Below are 25,088 nucleotides of genomic sequence, written 5' to 3'. Positions count from 1 at the left end.
AGAGTTAGAAAAAAAGCCCTTCACAGCTTTTTGTTATTACGCTGATTGTTTGTCTTGTTTTGTCTCTGCAATAATTCAGTTTAATAAAGTGTTTTGAAATGAACTGAGTCACTGAGTCACTGGTGAATTTTGAAGAGCTTTTTCTGTGTCTGTGACTCTTTTACTGCTTTTTTACTTGGCAGCACTTTTTTATGCGGCTCTGCCATCATGTGTCAGAATACAGAGAGAACAGTCAAAGTCAACAACTTAAACACTTTTAGAGCTGCTGAGCACCAAAGCTTGTTTTTGACCTGTTTACGCTCTGAAGCCGTCTCACTGAAGACTATGCAAAAGGAAAATATTGTTTATGTTTTGATAAATTAAAACTTTTTAAACCCTAAAAAATTGTTTTTACTTAATTTAAGTCTACAAAATTGTACAGTGATATTTTTATTCAACAAGTAAGATCATGCAGTAATAATATGAGATCAAACTACAAACATGGCATTACAGAATGACATCTTTGTTCTTCTAAGCAGCCACATTGCCTACATGTGTGTCAAAGGCTGTTGTTGGTATATAAATATAGTCGTGATCCTGGGTTTGCACCCAGCGTTTTGTGTTTGGACTTTATAGTTTTGGGTTATTTAATATTCAGAGGTCATGATTCTGCCCTGTCTAGTTGTTATCCCTCTGTTTATGCTTTTAGGTCGTCTTAGTTTTCTTACCTAGTTTGTGTGTGTGTGTGTGTGTGTGTGTGTGTGTGTGTCACGAAACATACTTGATCATGAGAGTGAGAAACAGCAACAATGCACCCCAGCAGTTTGATCCAGGAGACCAAACAATCACGTGTCCACTCCAGCAGAAAGGCCGGTAGGTTGGAAGCAAACGGCTGTGAAACTGGACAGTCTTCTAGCCTTCGTTCAAGTCCGCACTTAATTCTGCATTTTTCCGGTCGCTAGCACCGCAGCGCGAAAACTTTGAAAAGGACTCAGAAATGTCGCTCAGTTTTTTGTACTTTTTTAATTCTCTAGGAGCTTAAAAACTTTATCGTCGTCGCCGGCATGTTTTGTACCTTAGGCTCGTCAGAGACAGTGATATCCAGGTAAAATAATTGTCTTTAATCTACATGCATTTAGGAATTACTTAGCATTTTTCATAATTCCAGTGACTGAATGATTGCCGGTCATTCGTACACATTCACTTTATTATATAAAATATGTAAACTAAATCTCTTTGAAACTTATAGAAGAACATTTTCTATTTCCATTTATTTTCTGTTATTCATTTGATCCTGTAACTTATTTATGTGCATAGATGGGCTGTAAAAATGTGACAAAGCTGAAAACATGATTATTTCTGAGTTCACAAAAAAGCTTCGTGTCAGAGTTATATTGTTGGTTTGTCATTTATGCTTGGAACCATATAATCATATATGCTTAGAGGTATATAATCGATTACATATTGATAGATTGTCTCATCCTTAGTAGTCTGCAAAGGCTCTGTGTGCGTTCCACAGTGCTCTGGCATACACACACATCCTAAGGTCATGAGAGAGGTCGTACCTTCTCTTTCTGATTTATATTATAGGAGGACATCTACTCTGCATCTGTTGAGTATAAGTATATACTTACTTACTATACTTATATATATACTTATATAAGTATAAGTGCCTTTTATTTAGGTGGTCAGCTGGGCTCCTAGCACCAGCTTTGGGTCATATTTTGACCCACATACACACACATACACACATCCATGTACACACAACCTCCCCCACGCACACACACACACACACACACACACACACGCGCGCATACTTACACGTACACAGATGGTATTATTTGAGCACATGCATGCCTGTGTGAGATGTCATATGTTAATGAATCTATGCATATTCATGTAACCACAATAAAGAGCAGTGCTACGGGGGAGCTGACTGAGAGGGACTGGGGCTCCAGGAACAGCGCTCGTCTCGGTCATCTTCCTCGTGCACAAGATCACACAAAGAGTTCTGCCTGGTGCTTCATGCTTTTGCTAGCTGCAGTATAATTGCCGTTTGTGCCAACATAAAACCTAACAGTTAGTTACACAAATGAAGTGTATAAATTTTAAGTCTTTTCACAGCCTATTAGTATATTTGACTTAAGCTTGATAATCACAATAATGCTTTGATGTCATAAAATAAATAAAATCATACCTTTCTACTAAAACTGTTTGTTGTTCTCCACCTTTTCCTTAACCAGAGCAGACCCTTGTACTGCAGGATTAACCTGAGTGTCCCAGTCGTGGACCGTATTTTAAACCAGGAGGATCCCAGGCTTTATTTTTGTTGATGTATTATAAATATTCTTGTTTTATTGTTATTGTTTGTCCATCCATCCATCCATCCATGTTTTTCCGCTTATCCGGGGCCGGGTTGCGGGGGCAGCAGCCCAAGCAGAGAAGCCCAGACCTCCCTCTCCCCAGCCACCTCCTCCAGCTTATCCGGGGGAACACCAAGGCGTTCCCAGGCCAGCCGAGAGATATAATCTCTCCAGCGTGTCCTGGGTCTGCCCCAGCGCCTCCTCCCAGTGGGACATGCCCGGAAAACCTCGCCCAGGAGGCATCCTTGTCAGATGCCCGAACCACCTCAACTGGCTCCTTTCGATGTGGAGCAGCAGCGGCTCTACTCAGAGCCCCTCCCAAATGGATGAACTTCTCACCCTATCTCTAAGGGAGAGGCCAGCCACCCTTCAGTTATCCCATTTCTTCTAGCCTGCATGCGGGTGACTTTCCCATGCAGGCCCATCTTCTCCAGAATTGTCCTGATCACACACAAAAAATAAGAGAAGAGAGAAAAACATGGCAAGTATGTTAATCCCTAAAGTTTTCACAGCAGAACACAAGAGGAATACCGTCTGGACATCACCGGTTCTGTACAGTATGAGGGTTAATAAAACCATACTCATATGAATATGATGTGCAAATTGATTTATTCTTGTACCTCCATGCCACAGTGGCCGAATTCTTCACCCCAGTGAAGAGGTGATCGTTTTCTCCTCTCATTTTAAGAAATTAAGCCATTTGGTCTTTGTTCCCTAAAACATGTCAAACTGAAATCCTGAAATCCAAAATGAATCCTGGGATATGGTGGGCCACGAACGATACAGCCAACACATCCTTCAAATCTGGGGAAATGAAGGATACATTTGCCGCCGCATTTGGAGGACTCTTCAAATTTGGACAGCCTTCGTCGCGTCACTGTGACGTAATTGCCTACAAATGCAGCCATCGACGAATGCTACCCCTGAATTTGGACACAGCCTGTGTCTCAATGTGCGTTTTGCACACTTCCTGTTTTACTTTGATAGTCACTTGTGCTTTGTGCATCATGTTCAGTTTAAATTGTGTCCAGCTGTGCTTCCTTAGCTCCTCTTAGCTACGATTCCCTCCTGTGGTTTGTTCCCTTGTTTGTTCTTGTGTGTATTTATGCCTGCATCTCTCTCTGTCCTGCATCGCGGTCTCCCTCATCGTACAGCTGTGTGTTCTGCCTGCCGTTTAGTTTCAAATAATTTTTTTTGTAGTTTTGCATTTTTTTTTGTATTCCAGCAATACAGCTGGGTTTAAGTTAACCTTTTCTAAGAGTCTGCATTTTGGGTCAAATCCTCATTCCTTCCCTCTTCACACCGCCAATAGAATAGCCCTTTATTCTCATCGTACATGTACAATGAAATTAAGGATACTCTATACTCTGCCACATTTTATTTTTAATCTATTGAAAGGCCTCATTTTTATCTGTGCCATGCAGGAAAGAGGAAATGCAGCATGTTTCAGACAGCAGTATTTTGTGTAGCTGATATTTTGTTTTACGTCAGCATATATAAGGAAGGAGCTTTCTAATCAAGTGCTTTCTTGTCCTTTTTGACTTTAATGAGGAGCTTGTTTTACTAAATTAACATGCAGTAAGATTTGAAACTGCAGTGACTGAGACCACAATTATTTGCACAAAGTATTTACTGGTGTTTTAAACTCGGACCTTTAGATCAGACCATGACAGGAAGGATCACTTTTTAAAGAGACGTGGCTGATGGAAAATATTGTGTTAACATTTTTGAAACCGCAAGTTCGCAAATAGCTGCAAGTCTATCTGCACCATCTCTGCACTTAAACAAACATCAATGACCTCATGTATGTGTGTGTGTGTGTGTGTGTGTGTGTGTGTGTGTGTGTGTGTGTGTGTGTGTGTGTGTGTGTGTGTGTGTGTGCGAGATAAAACATACGTGATCATGAGGGTGCAAAACCACAACAGAGAGTCAAATGGTGGGACTCCCCACCATTTGACCTTAGAACTGAAGAAGCTTCTCGGATGAGAGGTGAAACGTCTTCAAGCAACTTAAAGAAGTCCAGACGCTTTTCTTTGCAAGCTCCTTAGACTATGATGACCTGGATGACTGAGAACCTTCACAGACACACAACAGAGAAAACACAGAAAGATCCAGGAGACCCAAAAACAAACACGTGTCCACACCAGCAGAAGCAACAAGGAGCCAAAAAGAAAGATCACCTAAAAACCAAACGGCAGCTGATCCTGTCAGAGGTTGGCCACCCCAGTACGAGCTGAGGACAGAGCCCCAGGGCTCTGGGCACATGCACAAACCTGCATCAACCCACCGTTCTAAAACCCTTCACCCTGTGTCAGTATTTCTGTGAAGTATGAATGAAAGTTTGCACGCAGCTGCAGGCTTATCTGCACTTAAAGACCCTCAGTGATCTCATGTTTTTCTCCATCAGCCCACAGAATGAATCTCAATGTCTCCTGAAAACACTTTGGCTCTGTGCTATGTGATTATGTCTTATTCTTGCTATCAAACCTCAGGATGTGTAAAGAGGAACTGGAAGTTTGGTCATGACCAAATTGAAATATTTAACACAATGAAGCAACATGGGGTTTGTTTCAGTGCTTTGTGTATTTACTCAATATGCATTCAAGTTTAGAGTTACTATGGCAACATGAGTAAAAATATAAAAATAAATGATTTAAGGAATAATTACTAAAATGCCTTTAGATACACAATAAAAACCTCCTGACATCTCTCCTCTGTTTTTGACCTTCTGCAAATGATTTTTAGTTTTTAATAAATAATTACAATCCACAGTAAAACTGAAAATAATGAATAAGTGTTGATAATGTTTAAGAGTTTATTCACTCGTATTGTAGGGACACCATAATATCATCTGACATATCAGTCTACACATAGCTAAACAGACTGAACTTCTGTCGAATCATACCGGATGTTATTCTCATTTATGTTGTAAGTTGAAACTTTTGTGACCTTGATAGAGACCATATGGAAGATTTTGTGATGACCCAGAGTCTCTGTGTTCCAGTGATCAGTTATCTGTAACTCAGTTTTCTTCATTTGTTACTATTGGGGCCTGAAATGATCAGCTTCAGTAAGCTTTAGTAAAGGTCACCTCGTCTGCATTTGACTCTGGAGAGAATTACATAGTCTTTGTTGGTAACATGTAACATTCACTTTGATGTGCCAATAGAAGATACATTTATTTGCTGTCTTTGTTAATTTAATTTGTGAAACATACAGGTCTTTAGTTTCAGTTCAACCACACAGTGAGTCATTTACTCTGTTTGGGTGTCAGCCAAACATAGAATTTAACCACAAGGTGAAAAGATTCACAGATCTGAGGTCAAAGGTCATTTTTATTATAGCACTGCATGATGATGTTTCAGCTAAGAGTCAGATAAAATCTGTTTTCTGTTTTTATGCAGCATGAAAGAAGAATTTCCACATAATTCCTCCGATAAAGAATCAAAATATAAAAAAATCATTAAAAAGACTTTATCATGATGCAAGTAACATTGCAGCATGATAATGATCCAGGGGACGCTGTCAGAGTAAAAAAAGACCTGGTAAGATATGACTTAAAGCGATGGAAAACATGTCACAAAACTGCTGCGGTCAAAGCTACAGGAGCTGTTTGAGTTTGGTGTAAAAGGGAAGGAAGCACAGAGAGACCAATCAGAAGAAGAACCTGTAGAAAAACTCTGTCACACCCAAACAAAACACAACTTCTCTTTTTTTCTGCAAAGTAAAACTGTTTGAGTATCTGAGGATCAGAGTGCAGCAGGCTGGATGTGACGATGGGGCACTCTTTGCTCTGCATGATGGGCTTTTTCTGTAAGTACACGTCTGACGTTGTTTGAACGGCAGCGATTAATGAAAATGTTTCTGATCTCTGAGAATTAGTGAGTCACTGTTTAGAGCTTGTTTAGCAAACAGGAGAAATTTGGTGATTATTGTTCATCCCTAAATTTACAATAATCAATAATCAGAGTAAAGCCTTTAAAAAAAAACTTTACTCTGAGGTATAATATCTGATGAGTTTTTATTCATTATTTTAGTGCTCAGTACAGTCATCTGTGGAAACGCTGAAGGTAAGAAACACTGTTTTTACTCCAGTTCATATATGTAGCTGTTATCTCCTACAATGCTCGAAATCAGGGGTGTCAAACCTACGGTCCACGGGCCACATTCGGCCCTCGATACAATTATTTCCGGCCTGCGAGCCAGTTATTAATGGACCCTCGGTATGTGGGAGCTGAATCTTCAGCCCTGCTACGAATCCGTGCTTTGATGGGCGCACCAATCGCATGCAAAGACAGGCTGTGATCATACCATTTTATGAAAGAAAGAAGGGGGGCAGACGTTCTGAAGACAGCAAGTTTAGTGGTACAGGCCAAATCATTTCAACAACTACCAAACAGGTAAAACAGCAAATGATTAAAGTGCAGGTAAACAGAAATGTTTCTATTTTTCAGCATCTACTATAGAAATATAGTATAGATATAATAATGATGAGCTGCCAGAAGTTTCTTTCTATTTTTACACATTTGTTTCTTACAATTTAAGTCAAAGGGTGGTGCCGACAGGTTTCTCTCTTTCTCACAGCAGCTTTTTCTTCATCATGTAGAAAAACAGTTAAATACTGTAAATCTGTTCCTGTCCTTGTGTCTCTGCTATTGCCTCCCTGTTTGTTTATCACTGTTGTTGTCAAGTCCGTGTGTCTCAGGTGTAGGTCTCAGTCTTTCCTGTTTTACTTTGACAGTGTCCCATCCTGTGTTCAGTTTTGCTTCCTGTATTGTGTCATTATGTTTATTCCCCTCAGCTGTCTTCTCCGTGTGTTTCCTCATCACCATCTTGTATATTTATGGAATCAGTTGTCAGTCGGTTTTATATGGCGTTATTTTTGTGCCACTATTCTGACCGATCAAAAAAAAAGATTGAGCGCACGTAAAAAAAACTTGTGTTGCATTTTTAGGAGAAATTTATTTTGAGTGAAGAAAAACTAAATTTGAGTGAACAAAATTCATTGCTACGTGCAAAAAATGTATCTCAGTGTTTGCTATTATCCACACACACACACAACAGCAGCCCCTCTCGCTCAGTTTTTGCACTTGCGCTTGCTCGCAATGTGTTGCTCGCGCTCTCAACATTTCTGCCCGTGCGCGCTCAACTCTTTCTGTACACCGTTATATTTGTGCCACAAAACCAGCCAATCACAGACTTGGATGCAAAAAAAATCTGATTGGCTGTTCTGGTCTCCAATCAGCTCGAAATGACGAAATGCAATATCCCAGAATCCATTTTGTCCAAAACTTAAACGAGGCAGTGGCGGAGGAACGCAGAGTGTTTAAAATGATCATATTAAGAGTGTGCTGCCTTCATACAGACTAATTCTCTTTTCATGGATGTTTATCTGAACAGTTTACAGTACAGATTTACAAGAAGATGATGATTTGTGTGAGTAGTGCAGTGTATCTCACTGATATTGGCATGTGTGCTGCTTACCTCAGTGTACGCTTTTGTATTAACTCTTGGAGTTCTCAAAATCCTTGTACAAAGCTACATGGATAAAAATGAAAGGAAATACCAGATACTCCGGCTTCCTCCCACAGTCTAAAGACATGCACTTAGTGGGGTTAAGTGAATTGATTATTTTAAATAAGTGGGAGTGCGAATGTTTGTCTCTGTCTCTGTCTGGCGACCTGTCCAGGGTGTACCCTGCCTCTCGCTCTCTGATAGCTGGGATAGTCTATAGCCTCCTGCGACCCTGATAAGGATAAGCGGAAGAGAATGGACAAGAGTTTAAAGTGGGATTCAGCGTGTGGAAAACCCTAAAATCAGTTTTTAATGGCTCAGGCTATTTTCTATTGAGAGCTCCAGTAGATTTTCTTAATGTATGAGCTGTGATCAGCTGTCTTGCTGCTCTTTACAGATTTATCCACCTGAATTCAGTCTGATGTAAGCAGACGTTTCATGAGTTGTCCTCGTCTCTACACTCACAGTACACTGTTTATACTGACTTTATATTGGACTGTCACTGTGCACCAGTCACACACTGGTCTTTCCTTTAAATCCATCACAGTACAGCAAACTAACCTGTTTATCCTGCACTAATCTGTAGAGGATTTTCATGCAGCCTTAAATAACACAGTGATTCTACCTCAGTTTGTTTTGCAGCATGCTTCACACTATGAAAAACACAATGTCAACATAAATATTCAAGTAAAGTACAGATAGCTTATGTACAGTAACAAAGTATTTGTACTTCGTTACTCCCCACCTCTGGAAATAAGTAAATTGTGTGATATTTGACTATAAAACTGAGGTTGTTTACATGATATTGTGTGTTTATGCGTTGATGTTCAGTGTCACAGTTTAGATTTGTGCACACCTGGTTGTGTTCAGTCACTCTGCTGGTAGAGTCTAAATATCATTTAATCTGTTTGGTAAAAACTAAACTTTTTATTGTTGATTTTTAGTCACATTTTTACCAGGACACAAAAATATAATTACAATTAACAAGAGCAATAAAACCAGGATCGTTTTGTAATGATATATTTTTATTTGATCAGCTCCTCCTGAGCCCACCGTGACCCTCCAACCATCCACGACTCAGATATACAGAGGTGAGAAAGTCACTGTCAGATATAAGATTCAGGGATACAAGTTAAACGCATCTCCTCACTTATTTTATTTGTATTACACAATTCATCCAAAAACAGAACAAAATACTAACAAAAGCAGTGTAAAACAATAATAAATGATTGTCCTCATTTTAGGAGAGACTGGTCTGCTATGTTAGCCTTTCTCAAACTGCTCGTATGTTTACTCATAGCAGCAGTTTTCTGCGTTTATCTTTAAATCTCCAGCTCTGAATCCACCACTGGAGGTTTAACAGCATTGTTAAACCTCCAGTGGTGGATTCAGAGCTGGAGATTTAAAGATAAACGCAGAAAACTGCTGCTATGTTAGCCTTTCTCAAACTGCTCGTATGTTTACTCATAGCAGCAGTTTTCTGCGTTTATCTTTAAATCTCCAGCTCTGAATCCACCACTGGAGGTTTAACAGCATTGTTAGCAAACAACAGCTAACTGACAAGTAATGGATTATATGTTCATAAATGTATAAAACATTTAAAAAGTATAAAAACAACTTTTATTGTTGATTTTTTAAGTCAAATTATCAGTCTACTCATGCTATGTTTTATTTGATCAGCTCCTCCTAAGCCCACTGTGACCCTGCAGCCACCCTGGACTCAGATATACAGCGGTGAGACAGTCACTGTCAGATGTGAGATTCATGGAGGTGAAGGAGCTCAGTGGACGTATGAATGGAGACCAGCTGAGGTAAACACACCTCCAACATCCAATGAATACAGAATCAGCAGCGCTGCTGAGTCTGACAGTGGAGGATACAGCTGTCGGGGCAGAAGAAACTCTTCCTGGACAGAGTGGAGTGACATCACCACATTGAAAGTAACAGGTAAGTTGGACATATTTCACACATTTTAATTTACACTGCATAATGTTTCATCCAAAGACACAACAAAATACTGTCTTTCAATTATACTGTTTTTTAGATTCATATCATAAGTACTCACATTGAAACACTTGGAAGGAAAAAAGATTTCCACATGTGGATTTATTGCTGCAGTTCCATCAGTTCTTTTGTTTTTAGCATTTTTACATTAATTTCTCTTCAAGTTTGGCCTAAAAATACAATATAATTGTATCAGAGACTGATCTGCTATGTAAGCCTTTCTCACAACAGGTTTTACTTGGATTCTTTCCACTGATTGATGTTAATGAATACATTTATAAATGAATGAAAAACTAATGGTTTATAGCACTCTGACATGTTTCCTCAGTACGACACGCCCAAACACACACACAAGGGGAGAGCTTTTAGATCCTGTGCTCACTTTTTATCTCTGTTGTTTACACACACACACACACACACACACACACACACACACACACACACACACACACACACACACACACACACACACACACACACACACACACACACACACACACACTTCCCTCCATTCTGCTACACTCTGACTCTCAGTCTCAGTCTGACTCCCCTCCTCCAGACCCCAGCAGCTACTAAAATAAGGGAAAAGGTCATTAGTGCGGCTGGGATCAGCTGTTTCTGCCACCCACTCCTGACTCTGTCCCCTGAACCTGCAGCTGAGCCCCAAACCACACCCACCACAGGTGTTCACGAGTGTCAGAATACCTCAGAAGAACCTGTAATGTAGAACAGGTCCATATGTGGATCATTTGTTTACAGTTCAGTTCATGAAAATCACTGAGAGTTACCTTGATCCGCTGCTGATGAAGTTTTTAGTAAACTTTGTTGAGCCCATGTGCTTGATGTTTTAAACTGTTTCCTGTCACATGTTTACATTCCTGATTATTAAAAAAAGTCTAGTGCTAAATCCACTGGTTCAGAAAAGTTTGGAGTTGGATTGTAAAATTACATGTGACCCTGGCATGTTGAGTTCTCTTAATGACTGTCTTTGTGAGGCTCAGACTGAATATCAGCCAATGTCCTCATATCACAAAAGAAATGCAGTCATGCATTTATGTCTGTTAGTAATAATTAATACAACAAAACTTTTTTATTGCTGATTTTCAACTCATATTGTCTACAGCATGCAAAATTATGATTACCATTAACAAGAGCAATAAAAACTGGGACAACTTTAATAATGATTTTATATTTAAGTTTGTTAATGATATTTTTTAACAGCTCCTCCTAAGCCCACTCTGACCCTGCAGCCATCCAAGACTCAGATACACAGCGGTGAGACAGTCACTGTCAGATGTGAGATTCAGGGAGGTGAAGGAGCTCAGTGGACGTATGAATGGAGACGAGGCCAGGTAAACATAGGTTCAGCATCCAGTGAATACAGAATCAGCAGCGCTGCTGAGTCTGACAGTGGAGGGTACAGCTGTCGGGGCAAAAGAAACTCTTCCTGGACAGAGTGGAGTGACATCACCACATTGAAAGTAACAGGTAAGTTGGAAACATTTCACTCATTTTAATTCCCAAAACACAACAAAATACTTTAAACAGTACTGCAGGTTTTTTTTTTTTTTTAGTTTAGTATCCAAAGTCATGTAAAACAGTTTTTCCTTTATAAAAATATTCAGTCGTCATTCAGAGTCAAACATCCGGAAAAGAAAAAAAATGTGTTTGTAACATGAAAAAAATAAATGCAATTGTCATTGTCCCAGCTGCCTTGTGTCTGTGGCTGCAAACTCCGAGTTTCCATCACTGTTTCAAAACTGAATGTGAGCTAATGTCTTTCAGCTAAACTCAGGAGAAACTTTAAATGTTGCCATTGAATCTCCTGAACACATGCTGAACACACGCTGAACACACGCTGAACACATGCTGAACACACGCTGAACACATGCTGAACACATGCTGGACACACGCTGAACACATGCTGAACACACGCTGAACACATGCTGAACACACGCTGAACACATGCTGAACACATGCTGAACACACGCTGAACACACGCTGAACACATGCTGAACACACGCTGAACACATGCTGGACACACGCTGAACACACGCTGAACACATGCTGCCATCAGCTGCTTCTCTGCTGGAAAATCTCAAGACAATAACAAAAATATTTCTGGATTAATTGCAACATAAGTTATGAATCATTTTACAACATTTAAAGACAGGAAACCACTTTACATGCTTTGATTTTTCACACCTAGATCACTGAAACAGTCTCAGCAAACAATCAGATGAATGACTACAGACCAACTCAAACACATCACATCACATCGAATCACATCACATGGGATTACACCTGTCCCACTGTTACACTGGCTCCCAGCATGTTTTCAAACTGATTTCAGGATTTAATTATTTGCTTTTAAGGTGCTTCATGGCCTTGAGTCTGACATGGAGTCAGTCACGTCCTTTTAATTCGTTTAAGTAATATATCCATGAGACGAATTCTCCAGTTTTACTCGACATGTTAATGTTCTTTGAACTGTGTTGCTGTTTTTCTACATTTGTCACTTTTGTTTATTTATTCTTCTGCTCCTATAAAGAGTTGTGAAATTTTGAGTTTGAAAAGTCTTGTATAAAGTTGTCATTACTGTTACGTCCTGTCTTTGGGGACTAGTCTGTTCTTTTGTTTCTCTTTCTGACAGCAAGATTACTTGGAGAGATGGAAATAGAAAAATAGAAGAACTTCAGTTTTGTTGTGTCTACTTTAAGACTGTGAGATTAAGGATCGGTCTTGACAGAGTAACCTCTTCAAGAGCCTAACTAATCCTGGGATTTAAAAAAGTCTCTCCTCATCCTGTTTCTAGATTTAATCTAAAGTGTTTTCTTGTTTATCCACACTGATTTGCTTATACACCTCAAAGATCGCATCTTTGTGAAAGTAAATCAGACTTAAGACAACTCATTAAAAAAAATCAGTAACTTTTTGTAAATAATAAATTTATTTATAAAGAATATAAATAAAAGATAACTGTACAAAGTAAATACTTGTACATTTTACTAAAAATGTTGTCTTACAGTTTGAAAGCTATAAATAGTTTTATTGTGACTTTGTTTTGATGTTGAGTCTTCAAACTGTTTGTCTGTGAATCAGCTGTTTTGCAGTGACTCTACTCTTATGTTATAAACAGCAGAGTTTTTATGTTTCTCTTCTCCTAACTGGATCATTCTTATGTAAACAGTTCCCAGTAAGCCCACTGTGACCCTGCAGCCACCCTGGACTCAGATATACAGCGGTGAGACAGTCACTGTCAGCTGTGAGATTCAGGGAGGTGAAGGAGCTCAGTGGACGTATGAATGGAGACGAGGCCAGTCAAACATACCTGAAACATCCAATGAATACAGAATCAGCAGACTTGCTGAGTCTTACAGTGTAGAATACAGCTGTCGGGGCACAAGGACCTATTTGTTAACAGAGTGGAGTGATACCATCACACTGACTGTATCATGTAAGTTGGAGATCTGTTTTATCAACATTAGTAAGAATCTGTTGTTCTTGCAGCTTTGTAGCTGTTTCATTTGTGCTGTTCAGTAACATATTTTGAAAAGCAGCTTTTTATTCACAGTGAAGAGAACAAAACATATCAGAGTAACTTCTCTGCTGTGCAGCTCTAATACATGAAGTGCAGAACAAATGCTGAACCTGTTTCAGCTGCTCCACCACATCCACTAAGAACAACAGTTACATCCAATATTTTCACTTCTGTATTTGTGTTATTTTTATTTTTATTACTCCCTGTTGCACCAACATATGATGCAGTTCCTTCAGTTGTTTTTAGCATGTTGTCTATTGTTGAAATGATCTTAGAGGATTCAGGTTTTAGTTAAAGAGTCTGGTCTCATGACAAACACACACTGGGTCTTTTTCTCTTAATGAACCTCGCCTCTGTCAGTGCGCCCCAGGGTGGCTGTGGGTACAATGTAGCTTGCCATCACCAGTGTTTGAATGTGTGTGTGGATGGGTGGATGACTGGATGTGTAAAGCGCTTTGGGGTCCTTAGGGTCTAGTAAAGCGCTATACAAATACAGGCCATTTCATGAACTCTGAACTGCAGACGACAATATGGCCTCATTTTATTGGATGCTGGTCTGTGCTGGTATGTTATTAATTTAGAGTAATTACATTTAATGAGTATAGAAATTACTCATAATCATCTCACAGACAAAACATTATGTGCAGCTACTTTCAGTACCTATTTATTTAGAGTTTTTTCTCTAATTGATCTTTCTGAGTTAGCTTCAGTAATTACTTCCTCCAAACCATCGATGTGTCTTTTAAAACCCATTCTGACACATCTGTGCACATCGACAGGAAATGTCAGCTTCCACAGCAAAAGAATATAAAACACACTTACTAGGTCTCATCTTAGCTATCAGAGGCTTTAACAGCAGATTTAGTAAAGAACACAAGGACATAGCATGCTAAGTACAATCAGATCATATTAACCTGGGTTACTTTCTCATTACAGATGAATTAACTAAGTCATGCTTCAAATTAATGAGAGTAAATGAACTATGCATTTATTAATTAATTTTAAATACACTGAAGTAAATTTTAAAAAAATTTGCTGTGCAGATCAAAACAGTATTTCAGAGTATTTTGTGTCACACACTTTGTTATAGCTTCACCAATAAAGTTGATCATTTACATTTTTCCATCCAGATCTTTAAATTGTTCTGATTCAGTCATTTTTACTTTTATGTTCTTGTTCTAAACTGAACTGCAGCGAAACCAAAGGCTGAACTGAGAGCTGATAGGACAGCTGTTCCAGTAGGGGGCAGTGTGACCCTGACCTGCTCTGTGAGTCCATCATCATCATCATCAGCATCATCATCATCACCATCATCATCATCTGGATGGAAATACTACTGGTACAGAGATGGGAAATCTTATCAACCTGTGAGAAATGAACAAATCAGTGTCTCAGAGGGAGGACTCTACTGGTGCAGAGGAGGAAGAGGAGAACCAGTTTACTACACAGAGGACAGTCAGCCAGTTTGGATTGACACAACTGGTGAGCTCAAACTTGAACTTACCACAAAGCACTACATCTGATGGTAGTTGTACCTTTTGTCATTCATGTGTTTTTATTGGACTTTCTTGAACAGTAACAGCCTCAAACAGGCCTGTTGTGACTCTGCATCCAAACTGGTCTGAGATATACAGAGGAGAGACGATCACTGTCAGATGTGAGATCCATGGAGGAGACACTGAGTGGGATTATGAGTGGGAAGCAAACAGCATCAGAAAACCTCCAAATCTAAATGAATACAGGATTATTTCTGCTTCATCATTGAACAGTGGAAACTATCGCTGTAAGGGCAGAATGAAAAGTTCACAGCATGAAACAACAGAGTGGAGTGATTCAGTCACACTGACAGTTTCTGACAGTAAGTCATGTTTGCTTTAAGCTGTTTGAACACTTTGTAAAATGTGTTTCTGTTCATATAGACTGAGATTATTATTCTTTGTATAAACTGAGCTCACTGTTCAGAGACTGTACTACATGTTCACTGAGAGAAAATCTTTGTTGAACAGATGAACCCCGTCCTGTCCTCACTGTGTCTCCATCATGGCTGAGTCCTGGAGCCTCAGTAACTCTGAACTGTGAGGTTGAACATCCGTCTGCAGGATGGAGCTTCTACTGGTATAAAGCTGTTCCTGATCTATCAGAGAAATCCTCCAGTTATGAGCTGCTACCTGATGGCAATAGGACTGCAAACAACTCCTACATCATTCATGGACAGACACACACAGCAGGATATGTGTGCAGAGCTGGAAGAGGAGACCCAGAGTATCACACTGATCACAGTCAACCAAAGTTTGTCTGGTCTACAGGTCAGTTTGTTTCTCTCTAATAAATTATGTCATCACTTTAATTCACCATTATTTTTCTTGCAGCGGCATGCTGACATTGAAATCTGATGTCCAATTACAATTAAATTGCATTAAACGATTATACTTAAGTTTCCTCAGAAGCATTAAAGTGAATCTCATCCTTTCTCACTACATTCAAGTAAACTGAGCTTCAGTCAAACACTTCTGTTGTTATTCAAATTCCTCCTTGTTTGTTTCTCACCGAGTTAAACAAGGAGGAATTTTGTCTCCAGGTCTTTTTAAATTCATGTTGATGATTAGAAAGTCTGTAAAGCTGGCAGCACTCCTGTGAAGCACATTATGTACACAGATGATCTCGTGGTCTCAAGCAGCTCCTTACCAGCTTCTTCTTCTTTTGCTGTGAAAAATGATATCAGACATGATGCCTGTAAAGTGCTGTCGTGATTTGTAGAAGCAAAGACAACAAACATTTAAGATCTGCTGATGTTAAGCTGTCTGATAATGATCTGACTGTTTGTAATAAGGTCACAAATGTCAGACATCTTATTACATGACAGATGGTGAAGATATTTGCTTGTGAAACAACAAACATGCACGCTGTGGACAAACTGTAGGAAAGCAGGCTTACAGAAACTTCTAATGTAGCTTCTAATGATGCTGTGAGATTATTACTGAGAGACCCAGATGGTTCAGTGAAATCTTTCCAGCTACAGGAGTCACAACATTTAAATCTGTATTAACAAATCTCATTCATAGATTTATTTGCAGTTATGGTGGGTTTAGCAAGAACTATTTTTTTCACTGTGATCTTTTGAATCCTAACATCTGTGAGCTTTGTCTCTTCACTGCATGTTGTTTCCAGATGTTCATTCAGCAGCGTCTCTCACAGTGAGTCCTGACAGAGTGCAACACTTCACCTCTGACTCTGTCTCACTGACCTGTGAGGGAAACTTCACTGAGTGGAGAGTGAGGAAGTTCTCTGAGGACGGTCGACTCTCTGACTGTAGGAGAATGACTGGATCCACATGTGACATCAACACATTAAAGTCAGATACTGCAGTGTACTGGTGTGAGTCTGGATCAGGAGAGTTCAGCAGTGCAGTCAACATCACTGTACAGAGTATGTTATTATACATTTACTTCTTGGATCTGAATGATTTAGACGTCACATGAACATTTGTCCCAGCTTTGCTGTATGTGAAGTAATTCTATGTGGCAAAACAAACAACAATGATCAATGATCATTTTCAGACAGGCACCAAAGCATCAAAATATTCTTGATTGTTGGTCTCATTTCACTCGATCTTTCTATAATCAAGTTTGTCAAAATATGCAGACAATATTTTATATATTCTCCCTTTCAGAATAAAGGAATAGGGAAACACGTCATGTAAAATAAAACAAAAAAAGTAAACATTTACAATTTCAACTTTAACCATTAAATAATTTCATAGTTTGACTCCTGCAGGGAGGATGAAGGGAGCATCCCAACTATATTTCCAGTCCTCTTAATCAAATTTTGAATTTGGGATCTGAGTTTGACAGAAAGTTTGCCAAAACATGTAGTGATACCATAATAGATAACTGATTCAACAATCTCCATATAGAATAGTAACATGATGCATTTATTTACTCCATGGACCCTCGGCCTTCTAACAAAAATGCAAGTGCTGAATGATCCACATGATGAACCAACTGTAACTGAACATTTCAATCCTTAAATGTTGTCACTTGTTCAAACGTCTCTCCAGTCATTAAAACCAGGCTCTCAGAAAATCTCTCTGAAGCCAGGTCTGCATGTAGATCATGAGACACGACTCACAGCTTTTTCTAAAAGTGTGCACCAGCTGATGTGACTGAAACAATTGTGTGTGATTGTTTCACAGATGATGATGTTCCTATCCTGGTGAGTCCTGTTCATCCTGTGACTGAGGGAGCTTCTGTTAATCTGAGCTGCAGTTTGAGAACACAAAAAATACTTTCCAATGTGTTTTTCTATCACAATGACAAACTTATTCAAAATGATACCCGAGGGGAGCTGAAGATCTCTGCAGTGTCAAAGTCTGATGAAGGTTTCTACAAGTGTCAGTACTCAGGAAGAGAGTCAGCACAGAGCTGGATGTCAGTTAAAGGTGAGCAGGATCAAAACATTTGATGGATTTTAATGGATTTCATGCTTGAGAAGGAACATTAGATTGTCTGTTTAAAGGCTTGAAGTCACCTGGATCTATTTTGTCAGAACTTTATAAAACTATTATGTAATATTTCTATATTGTCAGGTTTAATATCGTTGTGATTCAGGACTCAAGTGAAAACAGCAGAGAATGTAATAAGTGAAGGTTTTTTTACTCAAACAAAGGATAAATAATTTAACACAACAGATTGCAAACTTTGACTTGGTCAACAAGAACAAAACATAAATGAACCTAAACTTAAGGAGTGAGTCCTACAAAAACATCTTAACTGAGGTGAGAGAGACAGGCCAGAGGAGCGGACATAACAGTGTGAGGGCGGCAGATCTGTGGGAGAGGAGAGAGCAGTTAGGGCAGGAATTCTGAGGGAATGTGACAAGACAGAGAGTGTTCATAAAGTGGCTGCAACTATGCCTTACTTGGAGTCCAGACTATGTGGGAGTAAAGGATAAAGCAGAGGCCCAAGGAAACTGCTGAACGATGGGCAGGCAGGCAAGTGAGGAAGAGGCTCCGAGGGGGGCAGCAGTGGTGGTGAATAGGGGGGTAATGATCCAAGGTGGCAGGCGTCTGACTGGAGGTGAATGTTGGCATGAAAACGAATCTTGAAGCAGGAAGAAACTGAAACAAGGGGAAAGTCTGTTAGCATACAAACTTTATTTTCCTAAAAAGGATCCCAGCAGACCTGCCTGGTTACTGACGAGCTGCAGTCATGTTAACTATCCATTAACATTTGGCTTACAGCCACTGAGGTCTTCAAGGTCAACTTAATGACTAAAAAGAAATCCTTATGACACAGAAACTATGATTCTTACAAAGGTGTTGTGTCTTCTCAACATATAGAAAATACTGTATAAAGATTTAAAATATCCTGTTACGTTTGACCTCTGACCTCACTTTTACATTTCACATGTGCCCTTGTTGTCATGTTGAAACAAATCTGCCTTTGGACTTATTTTTACTGAACTAAAAACTTCTCACAGTACAAATAAAACAAAATAAATACACTGAAAATACAATATTGTTTCCTTAAAAGTAAATATTGTCAACAGAGTGAGCTGCCTTAGCAGAGATTTGTGCTCTCAGAGTTCTTCTTTTACACTTTATTAATAATTAATTATTGTTTGTTGTTACAGTAACTGTGTCTGGAGCTGACAGCTCTTCATCTCCTGTGTGGCTGATGGTTGGACTGGTTTGTGGAGTCTCTCTCATTATTATTCTCCTGCTCTTGTTGTATCGCTGCAGACAGTCCAAGTGTAAGAGCCTCTTCTTTTCATGCTGTGTTAGAGAGTTTATTTACTACATACACTTTAATTATTCATACATATACATGTATTCTGATCTCATGACACTAAATATCAGTGGAACAATTTATACATGACAAACATGTGTAATAACATTTGTCTCTTTCACAGATTCCTGCTTCACCAGGTTGGTAAAATACTTTTTATTATTATTTTAAACAAACATCAGTTACTTTTGAGTTTATTGTGTTTATTTCCTGTTTTAGGTCGATCCAGTCTGAGAGTCACAGTCCGGGCTCCTCCACAAATCATGGAGTCAACCAGAATGAAACTCATGAGTACAACTCTCTTCAACATGGTCAGTATTTAAACCATTTAAATAATATTATCATTATTAATATTGACTTTTCATTCAGTCTTCATTAACAGAAACAGTTTCAAACAGGTTCAGTTTGTGTTCAGCAGTTTTTCAAAGGATCTTTATCAAAATCCAGTTGGACAAAAATCCAAACAGCCAAATGCCACATGAACATAAAATCAGAAACAAACAGGAGTTTACAACCTGAGTGTATCTTTACTGAAAGAATCCACAGAGATGTTGTTTCCAACACGTTCTCACTCCCCAAGCGTAATATTTCATGCTAGGTGACAAATCATCAACATTTTACGCTTTTGGGTACCCAACACGTTCCTAAATGACAACATTGGAAAAATAAGAAAACATGAGAACCGTTTGGACGCACTCTACACATGTTTGTTCATTTTCTTAAAATTGCTTTGGAAAACACTATTTCACTTTATTAAAGTGCTGGTTAACGTTAGGGATAAGGTTAGGTTTAGGGCTGGAATACATGGCTGGAATGTCTATTACCGCGGGACCGTCATTGCACAGGAATTCATCCATAACCCGGCGCCTACCATAAGAACGTGGATATGGCAAGCCATCGCGATATTTGGCCAGGATGGCTTGCCATACAAGGAAGGTCACCTTTCACAATCCTCAGGAACGCTGCGGGACGTGACAAAACATTGGTATGCTACGCCCCGGGAGTGAGAACGGCTGTTGTTTAATATCATAACAACACAAACAATAACAACATTATGGGTTAATGGTTTGAAAATATCTCATAGTTCTGGTTTTGACTTAAAGAGGAATATTTAATCTCTTTTAGGTTTTTATTAAAATGATTCATGTGACCCTGGCTTGTCTTTTTTTTTAGGTACCAATAACCTCTCTGAATATGTTATGCACGTGGAAGACAACAGAAATGGTGCAGTATATGTGCAGAAAAGCACAGAGCAGTTAGAGATGAAACTTGCTTTTGATTTAATGAAACTAATTCCATATGACATGTTTACATTCCTGTAACTAAAATATGAACATTTCAGGATCAGATCAACATCAAGATGTCACATACTCTCTTATTGACCTTAAAAACCTTCAAAAGAAGAGTAAGTAAATAAAACACATGCAGTTTAAAAACAATAAATGTAAATGTAATGTAAAAATACAATAAATAAAAAATGTTAAAAAATTAACAGTTAATTTTTTTCACATGTTGAATAATCTGATCATCTTCGCAGGGAAGCATCATGAACCAGAGCAGAGTGCTGTTTACTCTGAGGTGAAGACGGGAGCTGCAGGTACAGACACAACAGTCTCATTCAGTGTTTGTACTGAAATGTGTCATTTCATTATGTTGCAGCTAATTATAGGTCAACATGGAGTTTAATTATTCACTTATCAAGCTTACCTACTACACACTACCACTATACATCAGCAGAGTTAATCTGCAGTCATTTAGGTTTATGGTGGGTTAGTCATTAAGTCAGGTGTATTTGTTTAGCATGATACTGTGTTGTTGTGTTGTCATCATTCAAAGCACTCAAACACAGGGTGGGTGATGCAGAGTATAAATGAGTATATGAGTTCATTTTGTAGTTTGCTGTAGATGAGTAACATCAGCAACATTGGAAGAAAGAACTGTGGAGTTCACGGTCAAAAGTTTCAGTTGCTCAATCGCTGTGGACTTATGAACTGAAATTATCTTTTTTTTTAATTTTTTTTTTTTACACTAACACTATATCTGAAATCAGTGATAGCACTGAGTAGATTAGTTACATTAGGATAACAGACAGGTGATTGAATTACATGATTATTACTAGTTGATTAAGATTTTTGTTTTGCTAATTTCCTTAAATAAAATATCCTGTGTTCAAAAGTCTAAAGTATTAACTTTTTGTGTAACAGTAAAGGAAACCTTGTGAAGTATTACATCTCATACATAGTTCTTACATGCTGCTCTTAGCACTTAAAGTAGTCTGTTCTTTTCTTGGCAGCTAAAGTAATAATCTAGTGAAACTACAACGAGCGAGAATCATCTGTGACATTAATGCTGTTAATGGCTGCAGCTGACAAATCAGACTTGATCTGCAGAGTTTAAACCACCTCTACGTCCGACAGCTCTGTGTCATATACCTGCTGATCAAATGTATCCTGACTTCTCTTTTAGAGGACAGTCTGATGTATGCTGAGGTCAAACACCCCAAAAAAGACAAAGCCAAGAAGAAAGCAGGTAAACAAAGTCTGCCATCACCTCCAGTGAATGTTGTTCAACATGTTTATCTGGTCTTAAAATCTTATTTCCACTCACAGGAAAATCAAGTCCTGCAGCTGATGCAGCAGTTTATTCTGAAGTCACATTAGGAAGCTTTCCTGGTAATTATGCTGCCATGCAGGATGAGTTATTCTTCAAGTTATTAAATGGCGAACATCCTGAAACTTGGACATTTCTGTTCTTTGTGTGTTTGTCGTACAGGTCAGTGAGGAGAGCTGCAGCAGCAAAAAGGAGCATTTTATGAATCCACTGTTGCTCCTCTGCTGCTCAAATATCAGACGCGCTCACTTTTTAGTGTTTATGAAGATGATATTGAATAATAATATGATATAGACTTGTTACTTTCGCTTAGCATAACACACACAAGGGTGTGTCCTGTTTCAGATCCAAGCTCTTTATATTCAGCTGATATTTTTTTTTAATATTCACTGTTGAACTTTTGTATAAAACTTTGAATGTATCCTGTTCCAACAGCAGTGAGAAAAAAGTTTGAAGCCTGTGATTTTTGTAGCTGATAGCAACGACTTAAAGTCAGCAGAGTTTCTTAGGAAGTGCTGGTGTGGACACCAACAAATACTTTTACTATTTGAGTTTAAAAATCTACATCATGTAAAAAGGAATTATCAACCTATGTTCTTCCACTTATTAATTCAGAATCACAGGAGCCTCTCCCAGCTGTAACACACTGGGACAGTTCACCATTGTGTCACATGACTAACTCACAGAGACACAAACATTCAGGCTCACAGTCACACCTACGACCACTCTAGAATCACAAGTTAACCTAACATGCAGGTCTCTGGACTGTGGGATGGAGCTGGAGTACCTGGAGAGGGGCCATGCAGACACGTGGAAAACCCATTCAATTATTATATTTTGCAGTTTTCCTTTTACTGTTTGCATGAAATTTTATTAAAGCAATTTAACAGGAGTAAAACAAAAGCAGATTCAAAAATAATCATCACAAAATAATCATCAAATCACATCAGTTATATATATCCAACATAATAGTCCAATTCCTTCTGAAAATTATAATCCACATAGTACAGATGAGCAGAGAGCGGCAAATAACACAGATCCAATTTGTAAGTCCACAGTTCTCTTGCCAACTTTTATCACATATTCAGCCATGATTTTAGTAAAGTAGCTGCTGAAGTCTCCTATAACCTGTTTCACTTCACCCAAGATCCTGTTCCAGTGGAGTTCTGTTGCACAAGGTGCTTTTGATAAGATGATGCAGCTCTTTGCAAGATAATGATATATTTAAAAATACAAAAAAAAACCAAACAAAAAAACAACATAAGAGTTTTTAAAGAAGAAAATGGTGAAAATTATGACCTGGCGAAATATGTCCCCTTGAAGAAACAGAACAACTTTGCACATCTATAGATAAAGATAACAACACAACACAAGAAACAAGCTTTTGTTTTTGAAAAGGACAGGAAATATAAACATCCAGTCAAAACCACAGGAGCTGTTTGAGGTTGGTGTAAGAAGGAAGGACACAGACAGGCCAATCAGAACATGCGTTGTAAAAAGGGATTTTTATATCTATATTAAACAGTGCTTCTCTTTCTTCTGCATTTCGTATTCCTGTGAAGTAAAGTTATTTGATTGTGGTAGAATGTCAAGGGCATGCTACATGGATGTAAACATGGCATCAAACTGAGATAACCGACCCAAATAAACCGTCATGTATGTTGTAGAGAGGACGACCAAAAACACAGAAGGAAGACTGGCACAAAACTAAGGAGAGGCAGCGACTAAATATACACAGAAGGATGATTAGAGGAGTGGAGACAGCTCAAGAAAATGAGACAGGGCTGAAGCCAATCGCCAATTGATGAGGCAAAGGAGGTAACATTTAAGGCAACAAAATAAAATAAAGCAGGAAATGTGAAAACTAAACAGGGAAAATGCAGACACATGGAGGACCTACATACGAATGAGTTGATGCAATAGGATAAAAGACTGAGGGTAGAATTAAAGTCCAAACATAACAGAGTTATACAGTTTTCTTCAGAGAATGAATGAAGTCTCAATTCTCCAAATCTATGAATTTAATTATTATATTTCTGCCAAACTGAGATAGATCTAGTGGCTTTGCTTGGGATACAGAAGAACTTATTGAATTTTTTTTGTGGCTACACGCTCCTTTAAAATTGTGAAATTATTGATTGGCCTCCACAGAGAATGCTCTTTCCAAGTGCCCATCTACTTATCGGAGGGAAAAAAAATATTAAAGTAGCATAGTAAGTCAGTGGATCCTGCTGCAGTCTCTTTTCATGTTGCTTCTAGATTTAAGAAAAAAAAACAACTTTTTATTCTTATTAAATTTTTCAATCTGTTTGTGCTAATTTTGCTTGACAGTTCCACTCGTATATCTCTTAAAGTGAGATTTTTCATTATTCATTTGACAATTCCATGACTGCCCCTCTTAAGCTGAAGTTCTGTTGATTTGCTACTCACATGTGACTCTCCAAGCTGGCAATTATAGCTTGATTTAAATCCTCATCATCTGAATCTCCATAAAGAGACGCCACGACAGTTAAATATGAAGACTAATCTTCATCATTAACACTCATGGCAGGGTTAACATGCAGCCTTCCTCACAGATGGTACTTCCATCACTTCCTTGTTTTGCTCTTCGTCTTTTACCAGCACTCCTGTCAATACAGTTGGTTTCAGTGCAGTCTTTTCTCTGTATGTTTTACTTTATAAATTGATTTATTGGGAGCAACACATATGTTAACAGAAAGAGGATTTTGCTGAAGCACACGGATCATTAAAGTCACAGCTTGCTGTCTTTATCAATATGTTTATTGCCTTGCTTGTGTTTGGACACAACCATTGACAGTCTGATATAATGAGTATCTTTCTTTGGAGTTTTGGAGGGCTTGTCTATGTTACTGCTTCACAGAACAGCTTCATCAAAATATAGTGATTGTCACAATGGCCAGCAGGGGTCACTGTGGAGAACACCTCGATAAACCTACAGCACAAATGCTCCAAATATTGTTTCACAGAGCACTTTTTACCCCGCACTGCCATCATGTGTCAGAATATACAGAAAACAGTCAAAGTCAGTGCTTCTGAATTATTTTCTGTGACACCCTCATTAGGAAAAAGAAAACATTTTGCGCTCCCCCCACTCTTCCCCACGACTATAAATAATATCGTTTGGCTATAAAATTGTTCCTGTAAGTACAATTGTAACATTGTATCCTTATTGACATTAAAGAAAAAAGAAAATTATAGATCAACTTCAGCGCTACATACGCTTCGCCATATTTCCTCGTCTTAACTTTCGGGAGACTTTTGTTTGTCTCT

The 25,088-nt window shown here is 38.6% G+C and overlaps 2 protein-coding genes across 2 annotated transcripts; both read left to right on the top strand.

Moving 5' to 3' along the window:
* Positions 1-788: 788 nt before the first annotated feature.
* LOC308407861 (Fc receptor-like protein 5) lies at positions 789-15,781 on the top strand (the record flags this gene model as incomplete). The annotated part of the gene is made up of 8 exons (XM_080899779.1): positions 789-852; positions 9,537-9,803; positions 11,082-11,348; positions 13,051-13,317; positions 14,596-14,883; positions 14,978-15,259; positions 15,408-15,707; positions 15,771-15,781. The coding sequence occupies 8 exons, from the start codon at positions 789-791 to the stop codon at positions 15,779-15,781; spliced, it is 1,746 nt and encodes a 581-aa protein (XP_080755905.1).
* A 2,009-nt stretch (positions 15,782-17,790) lies between these two features.
* LOC308400183 (uncharacterized protein) lies at positions 17,791-23,942 on the top strand. The gene is made up of 10 exons (XM_080887711.1): positions 17,791-17,839; positions 19,033-19,152; positions 19,312-19,327; positions 19,407-19,498; positions 20,361-20,411; positions 20,530-20,592; positions 20,725-20,784; positions 21,654-21,716; positions 21,797-21,859; positions 21,960-23,942. The coding sequence occupies exons 1-10, from the start codon at positions 17,827-17,829 to the stop codon at positions 21,965-21,967; spliced, it is 549 nt and encodes a 182-aa protein (XP_080743837.1). The 5' UTR covers positions 17,791-17,826; the 3' UTR covers positions 21,968-23,942.
* Positions 23,943-25,088: the final 1,146 nt, after the last annotated feature.

The sequence above is a fragment of the Rhamphochromis sp. 'chilingali' genome, assembly GCF_963969265.1.
Source record: "Rhamphochromis sp. 'chilingali' genome assembly, chromosome: 1".
NCBI lineage: Eukaryota > Metazoa > Chordata > Actinopteri > Cichliformes > Cichlidae > Rhamphochromis > Rhamphochromis sp. 'chilingali'.
This window is presented reverse-complemented; position numbering and strand designations above follow the sequence as displayed.

Bases quoted from the DNA above. Each gene is read 5' to 3' on its own strand.
- LOC308400183 (XM_080887711.1), top strand. The intron at 20,593-20,724 runs GTAAGTAAATAA...TCATCTTCGCAG, and splicing joins TAAAAACCTTCAAAAGAAGA to GGAAGCATCATGAACCAGAG. The intron at 21,717-21,796 runs GTAAACAAAGTC...TTCCACTCACAG, and splicing joins CAAAGCCAAGAAGAAAGCAG to GAAAATCAAGTCCTGCAGCT.